The sequence below is a fragment of the Rhineura floridana genome, chromosome 1 (assembly GCF_030035675.1).
Source record: "Rhineura floridana isolate rRhiFlo1 chromosome 1, rRhiFlo1.hap2, whole genome shotgun sequence".
Classification (NCBI taxonomy): Eukaryota; Metazoa; Chordata; class Lepidosauria; order Squamata; family Rhineuridae; genus Rhineura; species Rhineura floridana.
In genome coordinates, this window is record NC_084480.1 from 226,772,327 (window position 1) to 226,785,224 (window position 12,898).

The 12,898-nt window shown below is 39.1% G+C and overlaps 1 protein-coding gene across 6 annotated transcripts in view; it reads right to left on the bottom strand.

The window, feature by feature from the left end:
- LOC133369288 (beta-Ala-His dipeptidase-like) overlaps positions 1-12,898 on the bottom strand; it is a 44,461-nt gene that overhangs the window by 8,456 nt on the left and 23,107 nt on the right. For all 6 annotated transcript variants that reach the window (XM_061594435.1, XM_061594425.1, XM_061594445.1 and 3 more), the window contains 5 exons: positions 12,787-12,871; positions 11,391-11,551; positions 9,791-9,955; positions 8,867-9,008; positions 5,976-6,123 (listed from right to left, as the gene is read on the bottom strand). In XM_061594435.1, coding sequence (XP_061450419.1) covers positions 5,976-6,123; positions 8,867-9,008; positions 9,791-9,955; positions 11,391-11,551; positions 12,787-12,871 — 701 coding nt within the window. The remainder of the gene's footprint in view (positions 1-5,975; positions 6,124-8,866; positions 9,009-9,790; positions 9,956-11,390; positions 11,552-12,786; positions 12,872-12,898) is intronic.

Below are 12,898 nucleotides of genomic sequence, written 5' to 3' on the forward strand. Positions count from 1 at the left end.
AGTGTTTGGTGGAATCAAACCCTTTTATGCCATCCTTTATAATGACAGGCAGACACACCCACCCCATTGCATTCACCACTTAAGACACATATCCTGAGAAACCGGCAACTGAGATGAAAGCTGCTTCTCCTTGCTGATGCAACCAGAAAGTGTATGGGTAAGGGGTTGAGGTGCATGTGTTGATCAAGTGAGCATGTGCAGTTTTCTAAACTGCTAGATTCTGCATATGCAGCAGGCAAGCAGACTAAAATTCTTGATTTTTACTGGACAAGTGTGGTGTCCCTCATTGGCTAAGAACAATTAGGGTTGCCAGGTCAGAAGCATCCCAAACCCTGAGATTTCAGGGGGAGGCCCTAGTGATGTCAGGGGGTGCACCTGAGTGATGTCACGGGGCGGGTCTGAGCAATGTCACAGGGATGGGCCCTAGTGCTGTCATTAAGCATTACATTAAGCATCAATCACAGTTGCTTGGAGCACACAATTAAAAAAAACATATCTCTGATTGGAAATTAAGATAGAAATCTTAGCTAAAACATGGAGCCCAGGAAGGAAACATTTAATCTAGCCCATTTGCTTTCAGCAAGAAGGCCATGGTAGGAAGAAAGGAGCCTAGTGTTGTCGAGATGTTAGATGGGAAGACTCTGGAGTAAAGATGGATGCCCCCGAAGGCTGCAATTCTAAACACACTTACTAAGCCCCATAGAACTCAACAAGACTTACTTCTGAGTAGATATAGTTTGGATTGGGCTGTTGGTAAAGCTTGACTAGGGATTCTCTGCAAAGACATCCATATCCGAGCAGGGTTGGCAGCCCCCTGCCTGCAATGCCTTGCCCCTATCTCTTAAAAAGGCTGCTCCAAAATTCTTAACAGATTTGATCCTTCAGAAAGAGGTCTGAGAAATGAGTGAAAGAAGATTCTTACACTTGCTGTCTACCCTGTGGGCTGCTATAAACTCACTTTGAGAGCCAACCCAATTCCAGTGAGCAATAATGGACAGAGAGAAAACACACATGGTTGGGTCTACATTCATAGGCAGCAGCTTGGGAACAACAATTGTAGTCACACTTCCAAATATGTGAATTCTCTGTTACCACTATTGGGCAAGAAACAAACTGTCATGCAACCAACAAGGTGCATCATCAATGAGTTTAAGGGGGTTGAGCTGAGTGCATGGAACCACTGCTGTTGCTTCTATGGCTGTAACGGAGTGAGGTTGAAGATAAGTGAAATGCAAATAGGAAAAAAAAAAACACAAAAGACAGTGATACTTTCCTAAATGCGATACCATACCAATCACAACAAGATTCCTATGAGTAAGGCAGAAAACTAAAAAAATCCTGGCAGCCAGTCATCCAAGGTCACAGAAATCCCCATGCAGCACAACCTGACCTGGGGACTGCAGTTAATGCAAAATGCTGCAGCACAATTGCTGACATGAGTGAGATCCTATCAGCACATAATACCTCTGCTCTGAAATCTGCATTGGTTATTAACCAATAAGGTGAATCATCAGTGGGTTTAAGGGGGTTGAGCTGAGCATATGGAACCACTGTTGTTCTATAGAAGTAAGAGAGTGAGGCTGAAGGTAAATGAAAGGCAAATAGAAAAAGAAAAACAAAAGTCAGTGATGATTTCCTATATGCAATGCCATACCAACCACAACAAGATTCCTATGCGTAAGACAGAAAACTCAGCATCCCACACCCAGTAAGTGTTCCTAACCAAAACTATAAAAATCCTGGCAGCCAGTCAGCCAAGGTCACAGAAATCTCCAAGCAGCACAACCTGACTCAGGGGCTAGTTAGTGCAGAATGCTGTGGCACGATTGCTGACATGAATGAGACCGTCACCACATAATAAGTCTGCTCTGAAATCCGCACTGGTTGCTGATTTGCTACCAGGCCAAGTTCAAGCTTTGCTTTCCATGTTATGGGAACCACATAGTACTTGTTCTGCTCTTGTAAGAAATCAGTCCTTTTGTGTGGCAGCACCTATGCTTTGGAACTCCTTGCCTATTGACATTAGGCAGAAACCTATTTTCAGCACCTGCTAAAATCGTTTTTCTTTAGGCAAGCCTCTCCAGGCATGTAGAAGTTATTCTGTTTTTAAATCTGTTTTTAACTCATTGTTGGTTTTATTATTTTGAACGTTTTTAAATATCTGTCCTTAACTGTTTTTGCCAATAATTTTATTGTTTTAATTCTTTCTGTAAACCGCTTTGAGATTTTTTACAATAAAGCTGTATATAAATGTTGGAAATAAAAATACATAAATAAATGTTGGAGTCACTGTGGCCCTTGAGTCTCTTCCCACTTTTAGGAACAAAGGAATCTGCCTTATACTGACTCAGGCCATTTGGTACCATCTAGCTCAGTACTGATGACATGGACTAGCATTGGCTCTCCAGGATTCCAGGCAATAGTCTTTCCCAGAAATTGAATTTTGGACCTTGAATGAAAAGCATATGCCCTACCAATGAGCTACAACCCTTCCCCTGTTTAAAAAAGTATCTTTTAAAATTGTTCTTTGCAATTCACTCTTGAATGCACATCATACCTAGGGCAGATCCACACCATTCATTTATAGTACATTCAATACCCATTTCAAGTACGTGAATCCCACCACAGAATCATGGGAGCTGTAGTTTAAGGGTGGTGAGAACTATAACTGTGAGGGGAAAACTACACTTCCCAGAATTCTTTAGGGGAAGTCATGCACTTTAAATGTGAGTTGAATGTGCTTTAAATGTGTTGATCTACTTAATCAACTTTGCCTGCATGTAAATCGTTTTAATTAATTTTTCAAAATGGAAATGAGCTATAAAGTGTACTGGGTGACCATGTGCTACTCACCATCTCTCAGCCTATGTTCCCCCCAGGATGAAAACAACGGAGAACCATGATTACCCCAAGGAAGAAGGGCACACTTAAAATGTGGAGGAAAAAATCATCTACAACCATAGTGTGAAATCAAATACTTATTGGGACACAGTATGAAGATTTATATAAGCATGACTATCAAATATGTTTATTAAGTACACAATCTGTAAAGATATTTATAGTGCAATCCTATGTTTTTCTACTCAGAAGCAAGTCCCAATGTATTCAATGGGGCTTACTCAAACAGGGAAGTGTGCAGAGAACTACAGCCTAAAATGATAAGGAACTTGTTCTTTCAACAAGCCTTTTAAAGTTGAGACCTTATCCCAGTCTGCATCTGTGTTGGAATTACTTTTTAATATGTTCTTAAGCCTTTTCTTTTTTTAAAAAATATGTTTTTTAAAGCTTTTAAAAAATGTTTTCAAATATGTTTTAATATATTTTAAAGTCTGTTTTTTATGAAGTTTTAAAGTGTTTTTAGTGCTTTTGTTTGCCGCCCTGGGCTCCTCCTGGGAGGAAGGGCGGGATAAATCAAATAATTAATAAATAAATAAACTTCATTCACCGAACCCAAAATTCAGAATCATGCCTCTTTAGGCAGTTTTCCAACTGTTTATTCTTGCTATGGTTATTGGATTTTAAAGGGATTTATTTCTTATTGTGAGCTGCCTTGGTTTCCAATCACCAACCCTACCTCACAGGGTTGTTGGAAAGACTCCATACACACACTGCAGATGTAAAAATACGTACAGCCCATATAATAGTTTATTGTCAAACCAGTTGGTAATTGCAGAACATTAAAAAAAATCCGTATTAGATTCCTACATAATAAAAACTGTAATACCTACGTAAGCCCTGCCTAATTGCTTTAAAAATAGGATTGGAGAGAGACAGAAAGATTTAGAGCACAAACACAATTCTTTGTTATGTTCACTCAAAAGTCCCATTAATTTACAGCACATTCATAACCATGTCTACTCAAAAGTAAGTCCTATTGAATTCTATGGGATTTACTCTGGGTATATGGGATTAGCATTGCTTTTATTCCCACAAAAGCAAGTATTGGGAAGTTTTTCAAAACACTGCCCTCTTCAACACCCAGGATCTGACTCCTGCACAAAAGAGGGGGAAAAAACTGAAATGGATATACTTACCCAATTTATGAGATTTTCAGATAAACGGGAAAAAACCACCATTTTCTGGCGTTGCAATGAGGTCTTCTAGGCACTGCCTCAGGTCAACCAAACACAACCCTGGCTTCACTTACTGGCTGCAATCCTGAAAGGGCGGGGTTAGAGCTACGAGTGCTATACAGATCTGTTAAAAAGATTTAACAGTCGTGGGGGGCTGCTGACGTTTTGATTTATATCTCAAGAACCGAACCACGTAGAAACTTAATTTTTTAAAAAAATTAAAGCTGAGAATCCAGGCCACCTAATGGGCTAAACGGGCACCAGGTGGCATGGAAAGAATCTGGGTAAAACCCAGCTAACCGGGCAATATGGCAACCCTAACAATACAGGTAAATTATTTTTTAAAAAAGAAACCTCTGACCAGGCTGCACTTTTAAAGAATGTTAGTATGTTTTTGCACTCACAGTTTGCTACTCAAACGTTTCCTTGCGCTTCTGGGCTGTTAGAACGTGGGAAGGGGAGGGAAAGGAAAGAACTGCTTTCAACTGCGCTTGCGTGATGTTATAATTCACTGTAATGCATTTTTTAATAAATTAATTAAAAATAAACCATGCCTTTTTTTACTTTAAACCTACTGAAGATTAAGCTCTGTGTTTGGGGCAAGCTTAGGGATTTGATTAGAGATACGTTACAGTCATCTCTGATTTTTAATTAATTTCAACAGATGAGAACTTCTGAAGAAAAAAGTCCAAACTGCTTCTTGTTTCTCTCTCTCCCGTTTTTCACTTTAACTTGTGAATTCTCTGGGGGTGGGGTTGTGTATCACCAAGAAAACTTTCAGGGTTGTAGCGCGAGTGATTCTGAATTCAACAGTATAAGACTTGTACGTTTTTGTTTTGAATTGGAACTATACAATGCACCAGAAAGGTATGTGTGGGGGGTGTATTTTCATTTAACTCGGTAGAACATGAGAAATTCCTGCTGACTATAGTAACATCCACTCTCGTGGCTGTATAATATATATAGAGAGAAAGATTTTGAGGTATTTCCATGTTACCTAGCAACCTAAAATTTAGTATGTGCATAGAGCAAAATCCCTGTTTACTAGGAAAACAGAATTTCTGTACTTTTCTGCCTCAAAACAGGAGGGAGGGATTTTTATTTTAATATGCTGAAAGTATTTCCAAACTACCTGGAAAGCTGAAACCTCACACATACAAAGTTCATGACACCCTCATTGCTTGAGGTCTGGAAATGAAATATGTCTACATCTTTCCCTCAAAATGACAAATGGGAGGGGAAAGAAGTGTGTCCCAGAGTAGCCACAGTGGATTAATAATCTCTGCTATGCCACTCTTTGAGAATACAACCGTTTCCCAGTTTTGTGCACATTACAAGACAATGCTGTTAGACAATTGATATTGAGAGGTGCCATCCATCTTCTATAACCCACTGTCATTCTATAACCAGAACCAGGTGGTATAAGCAGTATATTTTGTGAGGACCATTTAAGGAAGTCTGGACTCAGCAGAGTAGCTGAGAAATTGACCTTGTGACTGACATATATGTCCCTTCTGTGTTATGATTTTTGTCAAGGAATCCCACGAGTCCTGTGACTGAAATTTGTAAAGGCCCTCATATATAGGCTAATTAGTGAAAGCATTAGTGATTATTGTGTTTACAACAAATGGGGATTGGAACTCTTCTGCTCAGATGGCATCGGATGTGAATAATTTTCTCTTTGTAAAAATAGAGAAGGAAAATTTTCTTTAAGTGAGAGAGAGGGAAATGAACATGGAAATAGGTTGGGAAGAAAAACTGAATTAATGTCTTCCTTGCTATGGCAACTATCTTTCCCCTTGCCCCTTCATCCCCACTCTTGAAGGCAAGGAAAATGATGGGAGAATCATGACCATTCCTCGCCTCTATTACACATATGGAAATAGCTTCATTTGTTTATACCTGCTTATCTTCTCTTTTTGGGAGTGTTCCCCATCGTCCGCTGCTCCAATCGGAAACATCATCACACTCTTCTTTGTTATATTCTGAAATATCTGGGCAGTTGGAATTGTAGATCCATCCCGGATCATATCTGGATTCTTTTTAAAAACTGAAACATATGGAGGAGAGGAGGAGATGTTCTTGTTTAAACAAAAGGAAGTTCTACTGTCATGTTGGTGGTCAAAACAATAAATAAACATAAGCACAGCACAAAGTCACAAGTGGAGTGCTATACTTTCCATGGCACAGGAACCAAAACTTTACCTATTCTTCAAATCAGAGCTGATTAACTTCCTGGCTTTTTTTTCATTTCAGCTTTTGTATATAACATGTTATGGTGGTGAGCACCTCTTCTTATTTCTGCCCATGAAAACTTTTTTATTTTAACTTTGTTTTATTAAATGCTGGAAAGCATCACAAAATGTTTCATGTATAGTAAAATCAAAAAGATATCATGTCCAAGCCATGTAGCCTTTTACAGTGGTACATGGCAACCATTTTGTGCTACTACCCAAAGCACTTTTATCAAAGTATGAGTACCGGCACCTCATTTTTTACCAAAAAATACACTGGTAGTGATCAAGCTAGCCCATTTAGCAAAGGGGAAGGACATGAATGGGTTGTTTTTGATGCCTCCCATAGCACCTCTCCCCTCCTGTGCTGCATCATAAGGTGCTTCTGAAATTCCTTCAGAAGTGGCACAATGTGGTATACAAGATTGCATGTTGGAGTTGTGTTTTTTGGGGCGAGGGAAAGACAGAAGTCATAGTGGGAGAGCAAAGTTATGACATTGTCTCTCTGGATCATAGCCTCTTTCTGAACAAGTTGTCCTGCTACTAGTTCTTCAGAGTTTTAAGAGGATGCTGCACAGTGTGAAAAATGAACTCACAGAGTTTCTTTTTTTCTTTCTTTCTTAGTGCATCTGTGAGTCAACAGGTAGAAGAATTCACAAGGATAATTTTGACTACCAGTTTTTGCTTCATGTCCAGTGCAGTGTGTACTGGAGAGAGTATTGGGCTTAGATCAGGGAAACCAAATCTCCACTTTGCCGTGGCATTAAGCTATCTCTCAGCCTAACCTCACAGGTTTGTTGTGAAGTTAAAATGGGATAGATAGCAATGTATGCCATCCTCAGCTTCTTTAAGGAAGGACAGTATAAAAATGTAATAAATAATAATGAAGCTATACATTTTTAAAGCTATGAAAAGTATTGAAAACATACTGTAAAATTGGGACATATTTGATGGAATGGTAGGACCAAATACATATGTTTTCCATAAGCTATCTCATGCATAAGACAATACTAAAATCGTAAGTAAGAGGGGAACCATATTTTAAAATTCAAATTAAAGTGAAGGGAGACTGCATTTCTGGGTAGGGTAGGGGAAATTGTTTCAAAACTCCATGAGGAAACAGGAGGCAGAAATTGCCATTAACTATAACCATATAATTGGAGCAAATTTCCTGTAGATTACCCACACACACATATATATATTCACTAATAGGCAAAAAACCTTGCAGTTTAAGAATGTACCTATAGCCAACAGATATTTCTATCAATCTTTAAAAAGCAGGGAAATTGGGCAGCTACAGTGAATGCACCAAGGGAGCAGGAGACCTGACCTCCTCTCTCAGATATTATGTTTCAAAATGCAAATACAATTTGGGTTGGTCTTTCACAGACCGATACACTTCCTGTGCAGCTTGGAAGAATTTGGTAACATGTGCCTCTGAGCACCTAGGATAGGTAAAACTGCCCATGGGGGAGGGGGAAGGGGAAGGAGTAGAAGGGGGAAGGAGGGGATTGGAAGGGGATGGGGGAGGGGAAGGGAGGGGAGGGGTAAAGGAAGGGAGAGGAAAGGGACAAGAGAGAACACTGACAGCTGGTTCTTACTGACCATGCCCAACATTATCATTGAGTTCAGGCCAAAATTTCTTAAATTAATTAAAAATTAAAAATCAGTCAGGCATTTTTTTAAAACTTAAAATGCAGAAGATGAAGGTCAGACTATGGGGCAAGGTCAGTAATAGAATTACAGGTACTCTGTGAACATGGCTGATTTTTAATGAATTTCAACAGATTATGAGAACTCAGAAAAATGTCCAAAAGGAGTCTGGGTTTTTTCCTCTCTTTTTACAGTTTGAACTCTTGATTCTCTCTGCCTGTTTTGTGTATCACCATGAACAGTTAGAGGGTTGTTAAGCAAGCATGTCTGAGTTCAGGACTATAAGTTTTGTAAGGTTTTGTTTTGAAATGAGCTTATGGGAAGGATCAGAATGGCACTGGGGGTATTTTCCATTTAACATTGCGGAATGTGAAAAATCCATGCTAACTATAGTATACAGCCACACTTGTGGTTGTATAATTTACCCAATGGTTTTTTTGTGATGGAACTCACTGATATAGAGTACCAGAAAAAAAAATTTTTTTTGGCTGGCAACCATTTTGTGCTGTCACTCACAGCACTTTTATCAAGGCATGAGTACTAACACCTCATTTTTAACCCCCTGAAAAAGCACTGCATCTACCTATGTTTTTCATCTCAAGCAAAATAATTTGACCAGGTGCTGCAAAATTAGGTTTTCAGGAATTCAGACAGGAGAACATGCTTGTGTTCGCTAAAAATGAAACATTAGGCACATCAAAATCTAACCCTTCCTGCTTTCTGTTGACAAGGCCAAAATGAACACTGTAATTTCAGGTTACATGATACATTCTAATATATGCATAGTGCACAATTTTCTTTTTTACATATATTTCCCAGCTTTAAAGAGGCAGATAGAAAGAATATGTAAGTCAAAGAATGTTCTAAACAAACAAAATATGTTTGCATGTCAAATGCAGTTCAAACCTCTTTGGATTGCCTTTTCAGCTGCTTTAAACTGAGGATCGTTGAAATCAGTAATCCATGGCAATATACCAATTTGCATAGACACTGTCAGTTTGTTTGGGCTGTTTCGTTTAGAGAATACATCTTTTAAATGCTGCTTCACCTGAAAAGAGAGTGTTTTCAATAAAAAAAATTGTGGTATGTTTATGTTATCTATATTGCCTAGTGGTTGTTGAAGTGAAACTTCTCATACTGTTAGACTGATCTGGTATGGCAGCATGGAATATTCATTTGCTCAGGGAGCTCAAGAGTTTGCAGTCCAACTTCTGTATGGGAAGGGAATGTTATCAGTTTGCCTTGGATGAAATCCTTGAATAGGAACGGGCAAAGAGGAACAATGTCAGGGTCAGCAGGTACAGCCCTATTCCCTCTTATAGGCAGTAGTATATACATGGAGAAGAATGTGCGAAGTGGGCTGGACTATGGTAGCTAATTAACTGAATGCTTTCTGAAGGCATTGATAGGGAAATTCTGTGGCTTTTTCACCATCAGTGTCAAACCTGGCAATCCTAAAAACAAGTAGGGGAGGGAGTTAAATTTCAGATGTTTATTCAACCTAAGCAGCCAATGTTTTGCTGCAGGCATCTAGACTCTCTCTGCTGTGGACTGTTAACACTAAGCAGACAGTATTATCTGTGCTTAATTCATAAAATGAGAAAGACAATGTGTCTAGGTCTCTGACCTTCACTTGTGGGAGAACTATGCACATTTCTTTTTTAAAAATATATCCCACTTTTCACATATAGGTTTCAAAGGGGCTTACAATAATAAAAATATACAATGTACAAAATCCATGCCCTTTTTATATGTCCCAACATTAGAGCCTTGGGCTGAGCCTTGTGCAAATAGGCTGAATCATAAGCAAGCATATCTGACCAATATTACCTGACGTTCCACAGTAGAAAGGTTCATATGAGGGACTTGCCGGATTGAAATTTTTCCTATGACTCTTGATGGTATAACTGTTTTGATCCCTGATTCATGAAAAGCTCCTTCTATCCCATGAATAGAGAGAGATGGGAAGCGCCACAAGTGTAAAAGTATTTCCTCCTTAGAACATAAAAGAATCGAACAAAAATAGAGTTAGACAGTCATGGCTTACTCAGTGAAGCTACTGGCCAATAAAATCACTTTCAAGGACTCTAAAAGTTAACCCTAGCTATGCGGCAACCACTTTTTCAATGATAGCCCCCATGTGGCTATGGTACAGTTGAATAGCCTGCTCCTATTTACTTGGAAGAAAGTCCCACTATACACAGAACTGCAGATTCAATGACCAACCATGAAGATGAAAGTCTTTATTATCAACCTTTCCCACGGAATGAGCATCCTTTCCAGTAGGACAGAGGTGGGAAATCTTTTTCAGGCCAAGGACCACATTCCCTTCTGGGCAACTTTCTGCACCACACATGCCAGTGGTGAGAGGTGGCAAAGGCAATAGTGGGTGGAACAATGAATGTACATTTAACCTAGTTTCTGCAAACACACACTGTCTTTATAATCCATCCAGGCAAAGAAAGTTCATTAGAGGAGCACAAGGACTCATTCCAGCCAGGCAAAAACACTCAAGGAGGGTTTGAAACAAGGCCAGTCAAGGGTGTGGCTGGGGGAGAGTCCTGGTGAGCCACATTTGGCCCCCTGGCCTGAGGTTCCTGACCCCTGCATTAGGGTCCCAACTCCATGGCCATTTAAGTTGCAATCCTAAAGGTGGGCTGGGAATGAACTGCCTCATCCAATGTCTTCTGGGCTCTTACTGGCTGGGTGGAAGTAAGGGGTGAATGGCACTCTTGCACTCCACTGTCCTTTTCCTTTTAACTTGCAAATAGTAGCTGCTACTAGACCTGTCCAAATTTGTGATTATAACAGGAAGGGAAGGGAAATGTAACTCTTTCTCCCCCCCTGCCATGGTCTTGAGAACAATCGCTCCTCCAAAGCTGCTATTTACATATAATGTGGAAGGATGCTCCCATTGATGCTATCTCACCAATACTTCCCTGTCTCTATACTACAAAGGAAAGAAAACACAGTAAAGTAGTGATCAGGAAGACGTCTATAAAAAGGACCCTGTGCAGGAGACATCAGAAAACAGACAAAAAGATTCTGACAATGAGGGGCAGATCAGTTTGTGCTGCCACAGGTTTCCTCTATGGTCACCTGTACTATACCAGATAACAGGTGCTTTTTAAAACAACTGACAGCTTTTTTTCCCTCAACATCTTTCTACCCGTCTTTCACTCTAGATGTCCTGCCATGTTTTAAAACTGTAGATCTATCTTTTTTTCCATTTTCCCACCCATCCTTGAACCTGAGAAGCCCTTAGGCTTTGTTAATCTGAAAATGTCAGTGTGTCAGCCAATCAACTTTATCCCAGTTTACAAACCTTCCAGACAGCCAGTGAACCAGTCAAACAATCAAACTGAAAATAAGATTAAATGTGCTGTTTTTTCCCCATTTCTTCAGGCAATTTTTACAGATAGTACTGTACCTTAGTATCATAGAGAAATTTATTGATGCCAATATTAACTTTATATTCCTCTAAGTTAAATTCTATTGGCTCATACAGCTTTTTCTCCTGTTCTGTAAGGTTAGCAACATCGTCATAGATTCCAGGAATCAGTATGTGACCTGATGAATCCACAAGGCTGTCTATGGAACAAACACATTTTTAAAAACAACACATAATTGCTGTTGTTTCATGCTATTCTATTATCATATGAAATCTAGCTGGGACCCTCCCTGGTCCATTTAGCCCTGTAGGAGAAGGACTGACGCTAAGCATGGAATACTACAGCCTCGCATGTTGTTTGTGCCACATGCAGATGTGTATAGAAGAAAGTGGAAGACACCAATTTTAAAAAAGAAGGCAGTACATTCTGGTCATTTTCCATTTACATTATAATCCAACTTAATCACAAGCAATTTAACCTTCAGGAGTGATTCAGTTTAAAGCAACTCTGTATCATAATGTTCCCAGAAATTGTCTAGGGATGGGTGAGAATTTCGATTCAGTTTACACATCAAGCAGAATTTATCAAATTCGCAATTTCTGAAACAATATAACTGAAACACAGACATCCTTCAAAATTCGCATGTATTAGAATTTTGAGATGCGGTAAGCCAACTAAACAACATTTACAAAAATGCATATATTAGGGGAAAGTGTAGTGAATACGAGTGAAAATAACATGCAAAAAGACCAAAAAACCCCTTGAAATGATGAGAAATGGCTTGCAAAAATGTGTACCTTTGTCAAAACTGCCTACAAAAATGTGTTTATTTGGAGAAATTTGCACTAAAATGGTGGAGAATTTTCATGAGGATTTTTTTTTAAATTGCAGATCGCTGTAGAAATGTAGATAACTGAATTTAACATTGGAAAAATGAGAAAATGAGAGAACTGAAACAGAGAGATCTTTCCATTCCTAAAATTGTCTCAGCAAATGCAATTAGTAGCTTGAACAATTAGCATCTAATTTCATGTCCAATTAGTGTTCCACTTCAGTATATTTAACACTACAGTTAGCATCTCATAAAACAGTTACTCATGTTACCACAGTGTCACAACAGTATGAAAGGGATGAACATTTTGCTATATCCTCAGTCCTCGCTGTTGCACCCTATCCCAACTTCAACACCTTTTCTCAGAGCATCCCCAATCTTGTGTACATGTTCACCTATGTATGTATATTTATTTATAGAAAATTTGGCTTGTTAATTAATGGCACATTCTCTTTCCCTACGTTTCTGGAATGTATAAGAATGAAATTGCTAACTTGCCTATTCAAACTACACTAAGCATTTTTATCTTTAGAAGTGCACCTTAATTTCTGGTTAACTAAAGACCATGGAGACAACTGAACACAATTTTATTTTATTTTTACCAAGCAGGGCTATCAGATCAGACATGGGTTCCTGGACGATGCCACCTACGCTTCCTGAATGAAGATCTTTTTCACCACCTTGTACCTAATTGAAACACAAAGACAACATAAT